Source organism: Electrophorus electricus, chromosome 2 (assembly GCF_013358815.1).
Source record: "Electrophorus electricus isolate fEleEle1 chromosome 2, fEleEle1.pri, whole genome shotgun sequence".
NCBI lineage: Eukaryota > Metazoa > Chordata > Actinopteri > Gymnotiformes > Gymnotidae > Electrophorus > Electrophorus electricus.
Window position 1 is genome coordinate 21,585,463 of NC_049536.1, and position 22,605 is coordinate 21,608,067.

Here is a 22,605-nt window from a genome sequence, read left to right on the forward strand (position 1 = left end):
CTTTAGTCACAAAATCCTGCTGTAATCTTTAATTTACTGTAACACAGATGCATGTTCTATGTACGCAGGACTTCCGCAGATTAGTATGATATTGGAGCATGTTACTATATGCAGTGATTCGTTATAAGTATTTATTAGTGAGGAATTATGTGTGTGTGTGTGTGTGTGTGTGTGTGTGTGTGTGTGTGTGTGTGTGTGTGTTTCCCCCCCGTCAGTTCCTCATCAGAAAATTAAATCCTCAGTCAGATTTTTGCATAGAGTTTAAATTTAAAAGCGCATTTGAAAGACAGACTACTTACTAAGATGGACTAGGCAAGTGTCTAGTGCTACGTTTATTCATCAGATTTTTTGTCACTATTATATTTTGTATTAAACACAAATTATACGTTTATTCAGCAAAACGGTGTCTTACAATCCGACTGGTTACTACATAATAAGTTTCACAAATAAAATGAACAACATCAATCGTGGAGATCAGGAGAAACGGGAAATGCAAAACAGCGTATGTAAATAATGTACCTAATAATGGGTGCATTAGGTATCATACAACCATTTCGTATATAATTGCAGGGAAAATTAAAGCAGATAAAATAATTTTTGGAATGATCTAAATGATATGGCTCTCCCAAATGTTTTTTTGTATAACCCCAGGCAAGATTATAATTCTCCTATAATATTATGTGCATTATTGTATGTATCCTCATTTGACGCAGATTTACAGAATGGGGCGCTCTTGAGTCACAAAAACAGTCTACACTCAGCACAGAAGGAAACTTTTATGCAGCTTCGAACAAATTCTTATTTTAGTAATAACGGAAAAATAATTAGAGGACGCGATTCATGCGCTGTGTTTCAAGACAGAAAATTTACATAAGAGCCTTTTATTGTCATTATACTTATGTACAACGACATTTTGTGACAAACACTCCCAAAGCAGTTATATGCAGTAACAGCTGTATGGCCAGTGAAAAAGTAAATAGAATTTACAGTACAAATTACACTGAACAGGTTGTGCATTTAAAAAGTCTGTATCAGCACCAGAAGTATAGTAGTATTAGAATAAGGATAACTGAATAATGCTGGATGTGTTACATGACTATGCTTCTCTCTGCTTATAATGCAAATACACTTTCACTTTACAGTTTACAGTTTAACTTACACTGAATGTGTAAAATATGCATGGAAAGTACAGAGTGTATAAGGTGAAAGTTTGTAAAGGGAGAGAGCAGTCAGTCAGTCAGTGAGGTGTAATAGAGGCCACAGCACTTGGGAAGGAGCTCTTTTGCAGTCTGTTTGTGTGTGTGTGTGTGTGTGTGTGTGTGTGTGTGGTGTGTGTGTGTGCGTGTGTGTGTGTGTGTGTGTGTGTGTGGTGTGGATACCCCTGTACTGCCTGCCAGACAGCAGCATGTCAAAGAGGCTTGTCTGCTGATACAGCCAGCCTTTCTCTTTAGTTGGCTAGCGTACACATTGTCCAGGCTGGGGAGATCAGTACCAATGATCCATTCGGCCACCCTGGTCACATGACGCATATCCTTTCTCTCTGCACCTGCGCAGCTGGAGTATATCATATGATCATGCAGTGGGAGGGGATGCTCTCATTGGCTCAATGGTCCACCAGACTTATTTGTGGAAGTCAAGTCTGTTTCAACTTCCTCAGGAAGGACAGTGTCTGCTGTGCCCTCCTGTACAGGTATGAGGTGTTAGGATCCCATGTTAGGTTCTAGGGGAGGTGCCCCAAGTTCCTTGTTCCTTTGTCTTGAAGGTGTTAAGTGCTAACTCTTTGACTTTGCACCATTCACCCAGACATTACACCTTATTCCTACAGGAACATTTGACATCATGCGATTTGAGGCCAAGTATTGTGGTTTCGCCTGCGAATTCGTTTCTGGCGTAGGAGTGGTGGATGGGGGGTACAGTTGTGTATGAGCAGAGTTCTGAGGGTTCCCAAGGTTCAGGATCAAGTGGAGGAGGTGTGGTTACCAGTTGTAACATTGCATAGTCTGTCAGACCACAGACTGGTTGTCTGTAGAACAGACAATCACAACAATACACCAAGTTAAAAAGTTAAAATGGAACACCTGACAGTATAGCCCTGTCCAGTCATTTAGTGCAATATACTTTTTATCAGCATATTATTGCATGTCTGCAGGTACAATGCCTGACAAATATGTATTGCTTTTGACAAAATCATGCATGCCTGTACTTGTTCATATTGTATGGGAATATGATGTGTTCCTCAGTGAATCATATCTGAGTCACGGTAGATAGCAATGTACCTGTGACATTTTTTCCATGTTGTTCCAATATTGTTTATATTAATGTGAAAATGTAAATTTTATTATATATTAAGCATGACCTACCTGCTCAATACTATAATATAATATAGGTATTAAATAAGACCTTAAGGCGATAAGCTTTCTACTATTAGGCTTAGATCACAACATATCTTAGCAATGGCCTGTGCAAGTGTGACTAGAAACAGGCCTTAAAGAGGCTTTACGGGAGATGTCAAATGTTTGGAATGGAACAGTTTTTCCACTTTTGCTTCTTCCTCTCCCTCTAATCTTGACTCCACAACCACCAACAATATGTCAAAGTTCTCCCTGCTCTCCTCGCCGTAAAAGCACTAACCGAAAGCGCTCACCAGAATGGACGTTCTAACTTGGAGTTATTTTCCGAACGGCGCATCCGGTAAATCACGGAGCACACGCATTAGCGCTGATTTATGGCAGCCATTAATTTTGCCATCGCAGCATGTCTGTTGCTTCTGCATGCTGTCTCAGAGGGAAACGCACGCTGAGTCACTGGGGCTGAAGTGGTCACTGCAGCAAGCACTACAAAAACACCGCACCGCACTCCTCTGGCTCAGTGTCGCACACGCAGCTCAACACAGCTTCAGCTCCTGTCCAGACCTGACCTCCAGGCCAGCCAGAACCTGCTGAGCAGGAGGTATAGTCCATGAGAGGTGAGCCAACATCAGGCAGGAGCTGGAGCAAATCTGCCATTATTAGTATGTGCATTTGGCAACTGCTTTTGGCAAAATTTATCTGACCAAAGCTTTGAATATTTAATCATTATTAGTTGAATAATAATAATAATAATAATAATAAGGACATATTTTGACTACCTGTATGCAGGTCTTTTAAATATGTGCTGTGATGAACTACCATGCAATCTCAGTGTGTGTACTCACGGTTTAAAAGCACGTGTGTGATTGCTATTATCGGGCAGCATTGCTCTCTCTGGGCTCTGCTATAATTCCTAAACTCCTGGCTATTGTGCTCCAATGTCATTTCATCATTTCATCACATGAGTTTATCTGTTTGTCAATCAGCTCTGTTCCAAAGAAACAATTAAGAAACACATCTATGATAACATCTACACACTGTAGTTCAGTCTCAGGTAGACAAGCCCCCACGCAAGAAATTACTTTGTAGATTGGTAAATGTGCATAAGTCAGTATGTTAACAAGTTAATTTGCCAGTTGCTTTATTATGTACATCACATTAGGAACACTAAACAGGGTGCTCCCCCTAAATCAGTAACCAGTCCAGACCTGTCACTGCACCTCTATAGCATGTAGGCTTGGTCAGTAGGTTCAGTTACTGTTAGATCCGACTTTATTGATGGGGAAATCACATGAACTAAACGACATTGACTGCGGTATGATTGTTGGTGCCAGACTTTGTGGCTTCTCCAAATCTCCCACCCTCCCAGAATACACTAAAATCTTTTACAATGTTGTGTTGCTGCATCAGGTGAGAGGAGAATAATAAGGCTTGTTCAAGCTACTAAGGACACAAATACTCAGTCAACAGTTTTTTATGATAAAGATGTACAGAAGGTAACACTGAACACACAATTTCTTAAAATGGAAGGCTGCATCCACAGGAGAAGATGCTGTGATCCACATAGGTTAGCAACAAACAGAAAGACAAGACTAAAGTAGGCATGTGATCACAAAAACTTGATGGCTGCAAATTGGAAAAACATTGTCTGGTCAGACGAATCTCAATTATTACTGTAACATCAAAAGGTGATTCACTTTCACCAAATTAACCAAGTTCATTTAATGCTGTTTGTCTATAATATTTATAATAGTCCCCTCAAAGGACATATTAACTAAGCAAGGCATTATAACATAAAAGTGACCAATATCAAACTTGGAGTTTTATGCCCAGGCAAACTAACCCAATGCAATAGTTTAAGCATGCTCAACTAGTTCTCTGGCTAGCAAGATCACTTTCTAGTTCTTTTATTCAGTATCCCTCCAATTCTACACACTTAAAGTCATTGTTCAGTCATTGTTGATGCTTAAGTTCTGGACAAACCGACAATCAATTTCTCTGCACCCATATATTCCAGAGCTAAAGGTAATAGTTTAGTTTGGGGATTTCTCATGTTTGGTTCTTCAATTTTTTTCCACAAATTGTGAACACAAACAGATTTAATGAAAGCAAATACTACCCCAAAAATCTGCCATTTCATCTAATTTATAAACACTAAGTAGACCAATTCTGGAATGTCTGCATTTGTAAAAATAAGCAGCATCCTGAACAGACACGTTCAGCTTATAAAAAAAATCCAAGGCAGTTATTCAAAAGGCTTTACATTTGTAGCTTGGTTTATTAAAAATTAAATGTAAAATGTTCTGCATCCAACTAGAAATGTTTGGCAACGTGGCTACAATGTCCAAGGATTCTTTGAAATGTTAAAGTATGACCAGTCATTTATACCTTAAATACATGTGAACTTGCGGACATGTCTTTAGATTAGTAATAATCAGTAAGATTACTATGATCATTCCCACATTACAGTCACTAACTGCATTCAGTGATTAATGGGAGAACACGTTTTGCAGGCCACGAGGTGTTCTCTGCCATCTATAAGTGTAACTACTTGGATGTACAAAGACTCTTCAGGTATGCACATTTCAACAAAGGGACTCTTGGTCATTCAGACAGTAAGCAAAAATGCCTCTTCTAGGTCACTCTGATCAGCTCTCCAGCAAAAAAATTCTTAGAAACCCCTGCCAGGCAATGACTAAAACCTACTTGAGAACAAACTATCAGCACACATTGGTTGCATAAGTCGGGATGTACTGGATGCCCGTTGATTGAGGTTGATGTGTTAATATGGTTTACTCTTGGTTGTTCCACTCTAACTGTTAGAAGCACAGGAGAAGGTTGTACTGATAACACATCTAACAATGAAAAATTAATGAAAACTCTTGTTTACTTTCTTATACACAAGAAAAAATGAAATTGCAACAAAGTAAAAGGAGGCAATGTGTGTGTCTGTTGAGATGACACTGTGAAGGAATCTTTTGAACATTTGTGAACTGACAGTCTGTCAGATGCAATAGAACAGCTTTCCTCATATTCCTCCCACTTTCACCTCTGTTCTTGGTTACTAGCTCAACCCTGCTCAAGGCTGTTGCTATAGAGATCAGTCACATCCCTGTAGTAACCATAGAAACAGTTTCCTGGATCACACAAATAAGAGGGTGTTGAAAAGTTTTTTTTTTTTTTTTTAAAGAATTACCAAATGAACCCTTGAACTCTCTCTTCCTCTCCTCTCTCACACACACCCACACACACCCAGCTGTAGAATTCAAGAGAACATAGTCACAGATGCCTCAATTTAATTTTGAGTGCTTAATGAATAAATATAGTTACACAGCAAAAAGCGAGTAAGTGCTAACCAAACTAATGTTAGAATCAATAGAAGATAATGGCAGACATGAACATGATTTCAGGGCAAAAAGTCTTGGGAATTAACCAGTCACTCGATAGTGGCTAATTGATAATCATCATTATTATGGTGAAGATACACTCAGATACACTAAATGTTCTTAACTGCATACCAGCACTGCTGGTAGAAGAGTCAAGAACCAGGGAATAAGAGGGTGAGAATTAAAGACAGACAATGAGAAAAGGTCAACACTGTAATGCCTTTTTAAGGGGATGTAGACTACAGGTACACCTTGTTTAATACTAGTCCTAACAAATGGAATCACAGAGTGTGACCAAACCCATGTCATGTTAACAGACAGACTCCTTTTTTGGGTCTCTGTAAGGCATAAGGAAGGAAGCACTCAATTGAAATTCAAAGAGTAAACCTCTGGCTTTGTGTAAATGCCTAGCAGGTTTGCGCTACGTGACTCATTAACTTCAAGGAAATATAAGCATTTTAGGGTCTCAAGGGTAAACACCTCAAAAACAGCTGGAAAAATTGGGGTGAGATGTCTCTGATGGTGTGATGTTGTTTAAAAGGTCAAGTGTGACACAGATGCTAGAATGACACATACATCCTTTTATTCTCTCCCTCTCCGACAACCTCAGTGGTTTTTAGTAAACACCTCCAACTGATGGATCCTCTTACTCTTACACTCACATCTTTACCTTCACCTCCATCATCTTCCTATCCACTTCCATCCATACAGGTAACTGGCCAACCAAAAGTAGACTGAGCCCCCCCCCCCCCAAAAAAAAGGCCTGGTGGTTTTATGATTATGGAGCCTGTGAAATGGAAAACTGCGCATGTCACACACACAACTCCGTCCTAAAATGTGACTAATCAAAGTTCTTCTTCTCTGTGGCACGTGTGCTTTTGTTTCGCTCTCTTCTCTCAGGCTACCATGACTGCCCTGTGGCTCTGGAAATAATCCCAATACACAATGACTGTGATCACAGACAGAGACAAGGTGGACAAAGTTCATCACATTATTAAGAAAGAAAACTTTATTTTTTTTTATGATTTATAAACAAAACACATTACCACTTTATCCATTAAAATGAAATCAAAAAGAAAAGAGAGAAAGATAAATGGACTTTACTATTTCACGGTCACAGTTTGATGAGCAGGTGTACAAAAGTAGGTTTAACAACAGATGAGCACTGTCCACTCGGACTGCGCAGAGTCACCTACTGACCAGCACCAGACACTGAGGGAAAAAATGAACAGCATGAACTCTCACAAGCATACAATACATATACTGATTTATATCAGAGGTTTTTTTTTTGTTTTTTTTTTTTTAACATTTTAAGGATTTTTATATATTTTTTTATTTTTACATTTTTCTTAAATGGGTGAAGAAGAGATAGAGATACATAATAATTCAGTTACAATAATAGAGTGTTAGATTAGTATGTCAAACCCAGACACAAAAGTCTTTTCTTCATTTTTTTTCTCCTTAGTTTCTGAAAGTCAAAAACTGAAAGGTAAGGAAAGGACTGATCAAAAGCTTCAGGGCATCACACTAGATAGCATTTACAAATCACTAGAAGGTTTAGTAACATCATGGCCACTTTAAGTGGGTGCGGAGGGTTTTAATACGCAAATGCATGGCAGAGACAGTACATACACAAATTTCTTGTGTGAATAATGGATAAAAATCATAACCAAAATAGTTAAATCATAGCAATCTATATCTATATTCATATATATCTCTATATAGTAGGTTTCCTTCTGACTAGGTCATGCAGCAGTCACAGCTGAGCGATTGTGACGTCAGATTGAGCCATGGGTTTGGGGGTGTGGCTACAGAGTAGACAGGCAGGGGAGGGAACCAATAGCAGCAGAGCAGAAGCATGTCACTGCCACTCCACCAAAAAACATAAGGGCAGAGACTGGAGAGTAAATAAGTCCACTTCATCTGGTAGACTGTGTACTGCAATTACCCAGTAACCATTTCAGTCCTGTTCAGATTTCTGATTCAAGCCTATGTGAATAAAGAAAACTTCACATTAGTTAATCTTATGATTCATTATTTTTACTCAGCCACATCATGACCTGCCCTGGCCAAACTCTGCCCTTTATGCTGGATCTATTCTCTCCCCTCCCGCATATCAAACACAAGCAGTGAAAGACCAGCCATCAACATCGGTGACACACACACGCACGCAGGCACGCACATCCACACACTCAGACAAAAAGAGGAGTGATGTTCACTGGATAAAGCTCTGGACTGTGTACGTATCTGTTGGAGTTCTCAGAGTTACCTCTGTTCCCTGTGGGGGGGGGTTAATAGGCTTTATCAGCATTACTCCATGCTATGTGCGCATACCACAATGACTAGAGCTAGCCTACCCAACACTCAGATAGAACAGAGGATGAACCCAGGGCAGAGAGCCAGAGAGAGAGAGAGAGAGAGAGAGAAGGAGAGCACAATAGATGCACTTTACAGATGTAATATAGATCATTTTAAAGCTTAGAAAAACACAGCTTAAGAAAAAAACCAAAAAAAAAACACCACCCTTTTTTTTTTTTTCCAAATCAAAAACCAGGAATGCAAACCTGCCCTTTAATTGCACTGAGCGTGTGTTAGCCCTGCAGGCAGAAAGGCAAGGGTACATGATACAAGACATGACCACATCCTCAGATGGGCCGAGAAAGCAGGCACAGAAACAGGTTTAAAGGTCAAAGTCCAAGGTTTAAAGGAAAAAAAAAACAAAACTAGCGTAGGGTCAGTGCTACAGAACATTCACATCATAAGAATTAGGCCATCGTAAGACGTTTCAGGAGATGAGAGGGTGGAGAGCCTTTCTAATCAATTCTAGTAAAGTTCTTTACATGTATTGTAAAGCCATATGAGCTATCGGTTTCCCCCTTTAGAATCAGAAAATCTCTTTGAGCTCAGTCCCTCACAACAGTGAAAAGGACAGAGGAAAAAAAAACCCATATACACACACACCTCTCTTGGTAACAGGCAGCTGCATACGTTTATCTAAGCCCAGGCTGTACCTGCTGCTCCCTTTTTGCTGGCTTCTGCCCACTATTGGAGCACTGTTTTAACCCTGTTTAAAATGGAATGTGGTGTGTGTGCACGTGTGTGTGTGTGTGTGTTTGTGTGTGTGTGTGTGTGTGTGTGTGTGTAGGGTTGGGGTGGGGGGAATTCTTTTTTTGAAATAATGCACTTATACAATGACAGGGAGAGAGTACTAGTAACAAAAGCAGTACTAAACAAAATGAACAAAAGCGCTTGCAGTTCACAATTCAGCATGTTTTTTTTTTGTTTGTTTTTTTGGGGGGTTTTTTGCGTATACATAAACAACTATTCCTCTCTCTCCCAGACTGTGCCCTTTTTTGAAGACCTTCGTGTTTGTCTTTATGTCCCGTATTTGTCCGAGATGCTCCTCCATCGTGGACACGGAGACAGAGAACATAAGCAAGCAGAAGCATTTAGTTTAACATCGTCACTGCGTTTAACTTTACAGAACAGCGGGCGGCTCGTCCATGGGCCGCCATATTTACACCAGCACACGCGTCCCGCTTCCCATCGCAACGTTTTTCTTTTTCCCCCCCTCCCAAAAACCTTTTTTTTCCCTAACCATGCTGTCCCCCTTTTCGAGTTCTGTCCTTTAGCACACCAGAAGTGGCACACTGCTTTTGAACTTTTCAAATCCGATTTTGTCCCGCTCTCTGACAAGCTCGGAAAACAAAACCCACGAGGACGAATAAGACAGAGGTGTCAACAGCAGCCTGAAACAAATAAGGAGGATGACGTGATAACCTGATCTTACCCTTTCCCCCCTTGTTTGTTTCTCTGTCTCTTTTGAGAAGAGATGTTGGTGAGGCACTGTGGAGCACAGAGGAACATAAATCGATCCCATCAATTACATCAGTAAACAGAACAGGGTTTACAGTAATCTGATAGAATGAGACTCTCAGCCAGTTTAAAGATCTTAATTAGAGGCATCATGCAACATGACTCATCATGATTAGTTTTAGCTCCAAATGAGAAAAAATGGGGTTAAAATGATGTAATATCCTCTAGTAGTGATATTATCAGCCATTTCCATCACGCAGACACCTGTTGAGATCTCTGTCTTATTAAGAACATATCTTTGAAAACTCTTCTTCCATGTCCCTACTCATCATCATCCTTCCCTTTCTCCCGCTTGTCTTTCTTCTCCTTCTTCTTCTTCTTCTTCTTCTTGGCCTCATCCTTCCTGTCATCGCTGTCTTGGCCCTGTCTGATGGAGATGATGGCGGGAGAACCAGGGATGATGAAGGCTTCAGGTGGGATCTCACCAGGTTTCAGATGCTGAGGTGCAGGTCCCCCCGGGCCATACCGAAAATGCCAACTGTTACTGTCCACGCCAGCACCTACGGGTGGAGATACCTCGCCACCCTCATTTTCTGCCACAAAGACGGAGAAAGAGTGGGAAACAGAAGAGAGAGAGAGAGAGAGAGAGAGAGAGAGAGAGAGAGAGAGAGAGAGAAAGAAAAATAAGAAAAAAATAAGACCATTCATTCTGTCATAAAAGGTCTAGAATTCCAACCAACCAATGGTTATTAAGAGTGTAAAATCAAGAGTTCAGAGCAGTTAAGTGTGGGAAGTTCTGAACTGCTTTTATTTCCCCAGGCAACAACCACTGTGATGTCAGGTAATGACTTTCCGAGACATAGCACTGCTCAGTGATTTCAGCCCGAGAGTGAGGGAGCTGGTGTGAATGCCTCATCTTAGAGAGGGGCCTGATAAGCATGCAGTATCAGCCTGTTATGGCACCAAATGGAACAAGCACTGACGGACCACGAACGCTTGCCCTCTCTCGTCAGGGCCAAACCATTACAGCAGGAAGTGGGAAAGGTCATAGAAGAAAGCGTGACATTTTTACCAAGGTAAACACATGCTGATAGTAAAGCAAAGAGTATGTGAACACACGAATGGACACACACACACACTCACACACACACACACACACATTTGAGACATGACAAAATTGTGTGTGTGGGTATGAATGCACACACCTAATAGGAGGCACAATGTGAGTGAAGGAGGAATGTGTGTGTCTGTCCTAGTGTAGTTCTAGTGTAAAGGCAATGCTATCATGAGCTAAGATGCTCAAGAATAAAGGTGTGTGCAGGCAAGTGATAACGAGAATAATTTTTATTCTCACACAGGTTGACTCTGTGTTATTATGAATCACCATGCTGGTCTTGCATAGGTGTGTGTGTGTGTGTGTGTGTGTGTGTGTGTGAGACCACCCTCTCTCACTGACCACAAACATAAATCCCAGACGAAAGTGCTACCTCAACGATCCATCTGAGACACATCAGTACAGCTCTGCTCAGACTGCAGAGGGAGCTGTAATAGTTCCTCATACGTGCCCCTGTGGTTCTGACCCCCCGTTACCTCTCAGGCTCACTCTTCCGCTCCTCAACACACATCTGTCATCTCAGGCTACTGGAACACTCTGCTGACACAACCTGTTGTGACATTCGTGGGCGCATACACACTCCACTACCCCCCGCAACCCACTACTGACACATACAAGTCAACTTTAATCAACACATCTGTGAACTACTTCGTACATTTCTCAGGGCATACAGTGTCTCTTCCTTTCTTTGTCCCCTTGTTTGTCTCTCTATTTGTGACATTGAGGGCACTGGGGTGCGAGTGTGTGTATCTGTCCTTATACTGAGGCCTTCACATGACAATTTCTCACTCTCTGTCTCTCTTTCTGAAGACAGTCTATACAGATACTGAAGGAAGTCTATACAGAATAAATTTGATGCAAACATCTGTCTGAAGAAAAATTACTTAATCTTGTACACACACACACACACACACACACACACACAAGCCTCTCTTCCAAGCATTATGATACGCCACCCATTCTTATACACATGAACACTCACTGATGTGAATTTAAATGAACATTCATTGAACATATACTGGTGCGTTCGTCCTTTTTCCACCTTAGCTCACACAGAACATAAAACCTGTTGACTGTAAACACATTTATAAAGGGGCAGTTGTTGATCTCTTAGCAACTTAACATCTCTAGGCCCCTATTACAAGTTCATTTTGAGTCAATAGGTCCTTCTCTTCTTTCAGCGAACAGCATGAAAAATATTATCCATTTAAATCTACCGTATGATACAGATGTTGAGAGAGCTTAGCCCAAAAACACTGTGAATTCCTGTCATGAAAATGTCTTGTGAGTGTCAATAAGCTCTGTCAGCAGATAGTCCAGGAGTAGTGTCCCCAGCCTTCCCCACCTGGATGGCTATGCTTCTGAACCAACCAATCACCAGCATACGGTTCTTTATGGCTGTTGACAACAGTGTCAAAGTGACATCCCATGAGTATGGACTAGTCTGTAGTTTGCAAAAACACACCCCAATAACATACAGAAAAAGAAATGCTGCTAACCTGATCTGAATTTGAATTATGTTAAAATTCATAGACAGGCTGTGTACGTGTGTGCGTGCGTGCGTGCATGTGTGTGTGTGTGTATGTGTGTGTGTGTGTGAGAATATTGGTCAGGGAGGTGGTTGTACAAGCAGATGCATTATGGGTCTTTGGGGAATGGCTGACCTTCATTTTCCCTGGCAACAAAACTGTTCTGCACGCCAAATCCCTGTATTACTCCGTCTTTGTCTCCATGACTGTGCATCAGACCCTATTTGGCTACACACTCTCCCCCACCTTAATCTCATCGTGTAGCTCCTCCTCCTCTATTTCCTGTAAGGGTAACAAAGAACTCATGCCCTGCCGGAACAGGAGCCATTACCATTGTCTACTTTTTCTGTAAAGGCAAAATAAGAATAAAAAAGTAAACCTCCTCCCATGTGGACTCTTCCCCACCACGTCACTCACCCTGTCTCTCTCTCTGTCAACGTTTTCTTGACCTTTCGTGCAATGTCGTAGGTGGAGCTGCTTGCCCCACCACACTGTGATTACTGGCACATGTTTAATGGCTGAAATGAGTGGTTTTATAGCAAAGCTAAAAAAAAAAACTGGACTCAAGATGATGATGAGCAGCAAATTAAATCACCTCTGTACCAGGGACCATACATCATTCGTTCTTTGGCTCATGCAGAATTACATCATGTAGTATGTGGAAAGGATGATGAGGTGCAGAGAGGAAGAGTTGGATGGGTGTGATGTGATTCTCCCTCTCTGCTGGCTTTACACTTTGGAAAGGGTGAAGTTTTGCAGAGGCTGCAGAGTTGGTGGACTACATTGAGCCCTGCCCTTCAGCAGGAAAAGACATTAGAAAACAAATAAACAAACAAAAAAGCCTGTGTGTGTGTGTGTGTGTGTGTGTGTGTGTATGTATGTGTGTGTGTGCGCGCGCGTGTGCGAGTGTTTTTTCACGATGAGAGTATGATGATGAGAAGTAAATACAGTGTGCACACAGTGAATTAATTTTCTGCTACATGTCTGTTCTTGCTATCTTTATTCAGACTACTGGTCTTAAATGAGAAAGCACATGCATTATAATAATGTATTATGATTTTCATTTATTTTTTTTTAATGAATAAGAAGGTACACAAGACTGTGCCATTTTTGATGCTTTGATAAGTCCTATATATGTATAGATATATTCTAGAAAGCAATAGATTATGATTATATAAGTGTAATGGTATAGTAATCTATCTAAGGAATAAGAAAAAAAGCAAAGATTGGACTGTGCATAAATGTGCATGGATGCATCGGTGTGAATAATGACATGCTGTCAAGGATGCATACATTACGCTACACAATAATGAGTCTACACTTTAATGCAAGTTGGTTGAGCAGGCATCTTTAGAAGATGACAGACATGGGTCTATGGATGTGTGCCTGATACATTTATGGACAGATATACTTAGGTGAGTCTGGCTTCAGTTATCCTGATAAAACTTGACAGATGGCTCTAAATACAGCCAAAAAACAGCATGTGTGTGTATGTGTGTGTGGGTGTGTGTATATATGTGTGTGTATGTGTGTGTGTGTGTAGTGAGTGTGTGTGTATGGGAGCAGGGCTGGTTGGGGTAGGGTCAGTGAGCTATGTGAGTGTGAGAATGTCTCATTCATCTTTGTATTCAATAATAAAACAACAGTCTAGGTTGCAGGTAGAGCTAAACTCTAGGGTGTTATGAACAGAAGGAAAGAATGACACTTTGTCAAAGATAAAGACAGACCTGAAGAATGTGGTCCAGGAAAATGGTTTCTAACAATTTCCACGTGTGGCATATGGTATACTGAGTGTGCAGGCAGCCGGAGGGATGAACAGGTTGACACACCTATTGTGATGAACTTTAAGTGGCCAGAATAGGATAGGTCATGGCCACCCACCTCTCCCTCTCCATCTCCCTCTCCATCTCTCCCTCCGCTCTGTATCTCCAGCTCTCCTTTCCTCTCTCGGCAGGTGTGAGCTGTTTTGCACTCGACCACTGATGCAGAAAGACCTGTTTTAGACTAACCAGCCACAGCACCTGGAACACAGCGCAATGTAGGCCACTGTCCCCAGCTTGCTTTCACTTGTTTTCTCTGTGCTTTTTGTTCTTTGATATCCCTCCCTTTTTTCTGCCTCATTCTGTCAGACTTTTGGTCCCTTTTAAGCATCACTTGAACAAAATTCTATTCACCTATTCTTGTTTATTTATTTTCCTTTTTGTTTTAATCTGGCATCCCTTTCTCTCCATATAACACCCTGTCTTTCAGCTTCCATCTGCCACGCCTGTTTTTAGTTTTTTTACAGCACCACAGGCGCACCTCCCCCTCCCCCCCCCCCCACTCCGTTCAGGGGCATGAATGGTTGCTGTGGTAACAGCCTCTTCCAGTGGCTGTGGCGGAGACAGTGATGGAGAATAATACCACCAGACCTTCCTCTCCTTCCCTCTCTCTCTCTCTCTTTCTGCATCACTCTCTCCCTCTCAGGGCTGATATCTTCCCCTAGCAACAGAAGCATTTGCAAACCCCCTCCTCTAATCCCTTCACTTCACCTCTTCCTCTCCTTTCTTTCCCTCCGTCCCCTGTTTTATCGTCACTCTCTCCGTCTCTCTCTCTCTCTCTCTCTCCATATCCAGCACCTCTTCGTTGTCTTGACCAATCTCTCCTTTATCAATGTCCCTCTGCCATTTCTCTCCATCAATCTCAGAGTGAGTAACTAAATGTCCACGTGAGATAAGCAAACAGAGGAACACGGAAACAAAAGAGTAACCATGACGATCATAATCATAAACATGGTAAAATACACAGAATAAGGAGGAAATTAAAAATGAAAGAGACAGAGAATTAGAAAGAAAGGAGGTATGAAGTAGAGAGGGAGAGGCACAGGGCTACATCCTGATTACATTAATGTGATTCTGTTAATCTGGGCATGGACAGCACTTCCCATCTGTTTCAACACACACACACACACACACACACACACACACAAGCAGGCGAGATATGCACTGGCGGCTCCACTGCTTCTTCCCATGATGCATTTAAATAAAAATAATGGCACTGTCACTGTAGAAAATCAGAAATTTGGTGCAGCATCTAGAGGTTATTACACACTTCCATTACGCCAAAATACACTTCATCATATGCTAAAGATCCCTGCGTTCCTCGGTGACCGCCTGTAAACCCACCATGCCCTGCAAATATTACTTCAAACATGCTGACTCACTCTCTATATGCAGCCAATCAGCTGGCACTATTATCTGACTGACGGGTCACCGCCCCATAATACGTTATTTCTTGATTTTTGCCTCTAGTGGAACGGTACTGTAACTCTTCAGACTCGACAGGTAATCAATGAACATGCAGAGGAGGAAAAAAAAAGAGAGAGAGAGAGAGCAAAGGAGTGAGAAAAAGACAGATTCATAGCAAGAGAGACCAGCCCCTTTCAAAGGCACGCTTTTTGCTCTGTCAAGTCATCAGCACAGACTTAATTAGAACAAATTGCTCCATCATCACCCGAGTAATTGCACTGCCTTTTCCATCACTCACCAGTCCCTCTGTCACTCTCCAACTCCATATATCTGCACTTGTTCTCTCCATCCTCTTCTCATTCAAGTTATGTAAGTAATTATCTTGTCTTTTATGCTCTCTGCTGTCCATTGTACCAAGAGATTTTTTGGGTCTTTTTTTGTTGCGCTCCTTCTAACAGTATCATCTGCCTCTCTTTGTCTCTCTCGGTCTCTCTCTGTCTCTTTGTCCCTGTTTCTCTCTGATCTCCACTGATCTCTCTGATCATCTCTCCGAATCACACCATAATTCCAACCAGCAGAAACTCAACTTGCACACTGATTGCTCTTCTGCTCTGCTAATTTTCTAATTAAATGCACATTAATTATGTAAATGTCCACCTTGCAAACGACCTTATGACCACTGTGACCCAGACTGTTCTCAGATATATACGGGAGAGGCTGATGACAGTGAGGCAGCATCTGGTGGTCAGAGATCATTTCTAGTTTTTCTGCACCTTGCCCAGAATATAAAATTATTATAAACTCCACAAAATTGTGAAGTTTCTACATCTTCTTGGCTGACTTCACTGTTTGCTGCTGATTTGCTTTTGATGCTGCTCATCTGTCGTCCTATTGGCTGTCAGCAGTCTCTGCGTTTCTCCGACTGACTCTAATTGGCTGTGTGATTAATAACCAGGCGTTGCTCTGTAGGAGAGGCAGATAACACATTCTCCTGAGGATAAAGGACATACAGAAAGAACTCATGGGGGGAGAGAGTAAATGAGAAACATGGAGGCAGAATAAATCTAATATTGAGGGTTAATCACTTTGAATGACTGTCTCCAGTGTGTGCATATGTGTGTGCACGTGTGTTTGTGTGTGTGCATGTGTCTTTTGAATGGTGTTATGTTCATCACTGTAAGCACCTCTATGTTAATCAAATAATTTCTGTGCGGTTGATTTTTGTCTCCCTCTTGTCTGTTCAGAGCTTTTCTTTGCCGTACAGATAACCATCTCTATCCTTTGTAATCGTGTCATAACCTGTCTCTGCTGATAAATAATACTATATATTTTTTCAGACACAACTGGAGAAATCAGTTCTATTCTATTCCTAAATCTACCACATTGATATGAATGTTAAAAATGCAGTATAGACAAATGTAGTAGATCAAAATGAATGACCGATATCTAAATATCAATCTAAATGACTTAAAAATGCTGTTTGATATAGCTTTGGTTGTAATATAGTAAGCACCTTAATGCTTAATGTTGCTACACGTTTTACTCTTATGAACACTGTTGCTCATGAGGTAACATTAGGTTCTATTGTGAGGTCACAATGAATTCTTTAACATCTCAGTTCCGTCACTATTGTTTTATACTCTGGCATTCTGTGCAATTATTTCTGTTAAAGTTTCTGTTATAGGGCTGTTCAGCTGCATGTAACAGGGCAATGGCAGAACAACTGCTAGGAAATGAAATGGAAAAAAAAACAAATCAAGGATTTGGAGAGTGAGAGGAAGAAGGGGAGACAGGTAAACACCGACAAGAATACAGAGTAGAAAGGGGATAGAGGTAAACATGAAAAAGCACAGAAAAGAGAAAGATAGTAAAAGATAGAGCGAGAGAATGTCAGAGAGAAAGAAAGAGAAAGCAATGCAGAATACACTAATAGAGACAGTAACAGAGTGATATTCGTGAGGGTGTAATGAAGGAGTAACATAGAAGCCTGAACACATTTGCTGTTCACATTCAACACCAAGTCAGGCTAACACTATAGCACAGATACACAGAATGGTGGAAGTCGGTTTCAGATTCAGACAGGGTGGGGTATCTTACCTGCAGCACTGGAAACGGTTGGCCAGTTCTGCACCAGAACCCCTTGAGCTCCCTGCATCACAGATGATTCCTCCATGTGGACTGAGCTGTACCCACCGACCCACACACACACACAGAGGAGACATTGTTTTGTTCAACACTCATCTTACAACACATTTCTCAAACCAGACTAATCAGACTGACTCTCGTCCGCAGTAGCACAGAAAGGTGTCAAATGATGTGCACATGCCCTCTCTCAGTGTTCCCTTCCAACATATCCTGCCCTTCACACCACTTACGCAATTACTCTCCAACTGCTCTGTTTGGACCAGAAGCATCTTTCTCACCAGAGACGGTCTACCAGCACTTTGCCTGCATGATGTTTTGCTCCAAGAACCAAAGACAGTGTTTTCACTTTGGTAGGCAATTAAAATTTTGACCATGGTCCTATACCATCTGTAATACATAATATACATTGGAATCTGCACCTAGAATTTGCCTCTTGGTGGAGTAGTGAGGAATACTGCTTTCATTTGAGACTTGATAAAAGTTAATCTTGGATCTGGGAACAAAATCCAAGAGCAGTGCTGCTTCAGTAAAGAAATGCTGCTTCAGTAAAGAAATGTGGCTTTAGTAAAGGTTCAAGGCTGTTTTGGATATCAAATTTTGTATAAAGCTTGCCTACTTAATCCTAACAAACGTCATGTGGCCTGTGTGTAAAAGCATTACTGAAATTAAACCAAGGTGATAAATCACCAGGAATCAGTGAGTGTGAATTTGTGTTTGTGTAAATATTTATGTGTGTGTGTTTTTGTGTGTGAAAGAGATTTCATATGAATGTTTCATAGGAATGTATGCCTGACTTGTAGTTCACCTCTTAATGTCAAAATACAAAGGGCTAGATTATATATTAAGGATTATACTTCAATCCCAAATCCATGTTCATACCACTTGCTAGATTAGGGTTTTAAACTCTAGTGCACTTAAATTTTAACACTGCAAAATAATTACTGAACAAACCATCATTCACACGCACACGCACACGCACACACGCACACACACACACACACACACACTTTAAAAATAAGTAGCTAGTATGTCTTTTCAAAATTTGAAGGGCGAGGACTGGGTTTGTCTCTGTGAGTAGAGGGAAGTGTGGTAAATAAAGATCATCTCTGAAAATTTATTAGTTATAGTCAAAGAGTGCAGGGTCACAGGGTCACCTCTAGATACTCCTTTCACATTCCTACAGAAAAGTGATAGATATGCTATGTTCGTACCGCTTCAAATGTCTGTTCTTAAAATGTCTGTCCCTTTATAATATCTCATTCTTTCTTTCTCCCACTCTTTCCCATTGTGTGTCTAAGTTTTTTTTGTTGTTGTTTTGATAGGCTGTGCCCTGCCTCTGTCTTCAGTAGAAAGGGTCAGAGGCTAGGTTATTTTGCAGTCATAGAGATTGATTGAGTTAAAATTCCTTGTCTTGGACATAAAGGCAACAGCAGAGTACAGCTCTATAATAATGGACATTCCATCATTATGAAACAAACCAACAAAAAAATCAGAGAGCATTTATAGGGTCATACATAAAAATGATCATTTCAAATATTTGCCTGCTGTATAATATGGAAATCAACCAACCTGCTGACCCCAGGTCAGGAGTTCATGGTAACATACCCAACCACTGATTACATGTACATGTAATCATAAAAGGTTATATATGTCATCATTTATGTATTCAACATGTTCTGTGTTTTTAAGCAGTGTTCAGAAAACACCAAATAACTGGGTTACTTTTGAGGACACGTCTCTCCTTTAAAGGTGATAGGGATCCGTTCCTCTTGGGAAGACACTGCTCTGGTTTCTTGTAATCCAGAATGTAGTTTTTGTGTAATGCCACAGAAATCCAGAGGCAAGGCCAGAGAGCAAACAAGGTGAGGTCTATGTGGGCTAGTCCTTAAATAATGATTGAATTGCTGTCAAATGGGGACCATTAATGTTTATCTTTTCAGCATTTGGAAGGTGCTCTTATCCAGAGGGATTTACATACAGTTATCAGTAGGCAGCATATATAGTCTCTGGGAATCCAAGCCATGACCTTGTTTGCCTGGGCTTGAGGTCAAGGTACTTGCTAAGCAAACTCACCTTCCTGTCTAGCTGCTAAATAGTTGTTTTGTTGGTGTGATTGGGCTCTTTGTCAAGCTTAAAGATGAACCATTTTTTCCATTTCTTGGCTGAGGGCTGCATTTCTTTGTCAAGAATTTGTATTTTTGCACCATTTTCCTTTGATAAGATCCCTAGACCCAGGCAAAAAGCAACAGCCCCTCAACAGAATACCATGGACACTGTACTTTACTGTAGGAATCATATTCCTTGGATGGGAAGATGTATTGGGGTTCTGCCAGATGCAATATTTTGCTTTTCAGCTAAAAGTTCAAGTTTGGTTTCATTTGACCGCAGCACCATGGCCACAAAATCTTTAACACACATTGTAGCAAATCACAGCTGAAGTCATTTAGCTTTTTATAGTCGATTGGTTTTTTACTCCTTGTGCCCATTTCCTGCAGGCCAGACTGCTGGATCGCTGATCATAAAGCATTTTTGACCTGTAGCTACTTCAAAAGTTGACCTTGACCTTTTGGAAACCCCTCTGACCAGACTCTTCCTCAATCCCTCCTTTGTGAAGGAACTGTCTGATCTAGGAAAGGTCTGGGCAACACTATAAACCTTCCACTTATTAATGATGGTCTTGTTTTAGGAGAGTATTATTAATATAACCAGATGAGTAGAACGACTGTAATCCTTTACAGTAATTCAAACTGAGCAGTCCTCATTGATCTCTTCCTCAAAATCTTCCACTTGTGTACTAGATCCAATGCCACCAAATATACTCGGCGATATTAACTGGGAAAAACTCATTACATCGCACAGAGAAATTAGTTCATGTCTTCATCACCTACAGGTTGGACTTCTGTAGGGCCTTGCATTCTGGGTTTTTATGATGGGGTATAAAATTAGTCTAGTCTTAGCTCAGAGTTAGAGAATGCAGCAGCTACAGTACAAAATAGTTTATTAGGCCTACTTTATTTATATTACACTGGCAGCCAGTCCAACTACAGACTGATTAAAAATACTACTTTTGACCTATAAATCTCTAACTGTTCTTGCACCTCAGTCGCTAAGCCAACATACTGCATATTATGTCCTGACCCACCTGCGTCAATCACAAGGCCAAAGCTCTTTATCAGTATGTACATAAAAACTACTCTTCCAGTGGGTGGGTGTATATTATTCCTCACACTCGAGCCTTCTACCAGAGAACTGGAAGTTTAAGGCTGTGCTGCAGTATTTGTTTCTGTTTCTTGGATTTCTTGCTTCAGGACTGAGATTGATATTGTCGTTCCTAGGATGTGCTCCTGGGATGTGCTCCTGCCCAGGGGTCACAGATCCAAACGGCCCCATCACCACTGGGACAAACCTTGGTGTTAGACCTACACATTGTACGTCCCTATTTTCTCTTTCAGTCCCTTGTTGTCCTCCACCACTGCAGTTCCTCCTGTTTGGACGTGTGGGTTTGCAGCCAAAATGAACTCGGATTCAATTACTTTGCAAAATTGTAATGGGTTTGGAAATTCACCGTGAGCGAATGGTCTACGGACAAATTTCAAGTGTTACTGTATACAATCCCTACAACTTGGTTGTGTCTCTCAGTGTGTACTACAGCCAGCATCTTATATCCTCCTACCAGATGCTGGATTGTCTCACAGGCTCCTCTACAAAGTCTGCATCTTGGATTTTCTCTGATGTGATACAACCCTGCATCAATCAACCTAGCTTTTGTTCTGCCCTGATTAATGCCTCTGTACTGTCTTTCAGTCCTGCCTACATACAAAAAATAAATAAATAAATATATATATATATATATATATATATATATATATATATATATATATATATATATATATATATATATATATATATATATATATAAATTGCAGTAATAGTACACACAGTTTCTAGAGAAACAGAACATTTCGGACAGAGTTCCTACATCAGCTGTGTAAGCAAAGTGCTTCTGAATTAGTAGGAGGAGAAGCCAGTTTATATATGAAACAGTAGCTGTTTAAATCAGAACATTCCAAGTATGTTTGTGTGTGTGTGTATGTATATATATATATATATTCCAAGTGTGTGTGTGTGTGTGTGTGTGTGTGTGTGTGTGTGTATATATTCCAAATGTGCGTGTGTGTGTGTGTGTATATATTCCAAGTGTGTGTGTGTGTGCGTGCGTGTATATATGTATATATATATATATATATATATATATATATATATATATATATATATATATATATATATATATATATATATATATATATATATATATATATAAATTGAGAGAGCATGTCAGAGTTCAGGATCCAGACACTCTGTGTTTAAGTGTAAGCTGAAAAAAATAGAGTTAGTGTATCCTTGGATATGTGGGAGGTGTGGTTCAAGCACCATCACACAGTCATTCGAGTTTGATGTCAGTGGAGTGAAAGCCTGATGCTGTCTCAGATATTTCATATCTGCACTACACTTTACTTCTCTCTTTCAGTTAAGCTGTCATAGTTTACACTGTGAGACCTTCAGTTTCATATTTCATACAAATACTTCAGTCAGGATTCAGCCCTTAGCTGTGTGAAATGCTGACGAAAATGAACTCAATGGATTCAATTACTTAGCAAAATTGTGTTGAGTTTGGAAATTCACAACCAAAGTTGTCTACAGACAGATTTCCTGTGTTTTCTCAACTTCTTTCATTAAGATCTCCCTTTGCCTGTCTGGCTACATCTTTCTGTGCTCTCCTCAACAGCCTGAGCACGTGCAATATCGCGTCTTTTAAAGACCATTTTCATACAAGAAGAGCAACAATGGCTGCAGTATTGGTGGCAGAGCATAAGAAAGAAAGGGAGTTTAATTATACGTGTGAGAGTGAGTCATGTTCTATCCTCACATAACACCAACCTCACATAACACCAAACCATGGCCACCCAAAACAGTTAAGACAGTGATTGTGCATATGCAGTTTGTGCACTTTTGTGTACGAGTCACAACTCATATGTGCCT

General features: G+C 40.7%; 1 protein-coding gene across 13 annotated transcripts in view; it reads right to left on the bottom strand.

Moving 5' to 3' along the window:
* Positions 1 to 6,819: 6,819 nt before the first annotated feature.
* The window catches only part of LOC113577152 (protocadherin alpha-C2-like), a 173,606-nt gene continuing 157,820 nt past the window's right edge, over positions 6,820 to 22,605 (bottom strand). For all 13 annotated transcript variants that reach the window (XM_035521312.1, XM_035521282.1, XM_035521293.1 and 10 more), the window contains 2 exons: positions 17,518 to 17,603; positions 6,820 to 10,143 (listed from right to left, as the gene is read on the bottom strand). In XM_035521312.1, the coding sequence (XP_035377205.1) occupies positions 9,872 to 10,143; positions 17,518 to 17,603 (358 nt within the window). In that variant the 3' untranslated portion in view covers positions 6,820 to 9,871. The remainder of the gene's footprint in view (positions 10,144 to 17,517; positions 17,604 to 22,605) is intronic.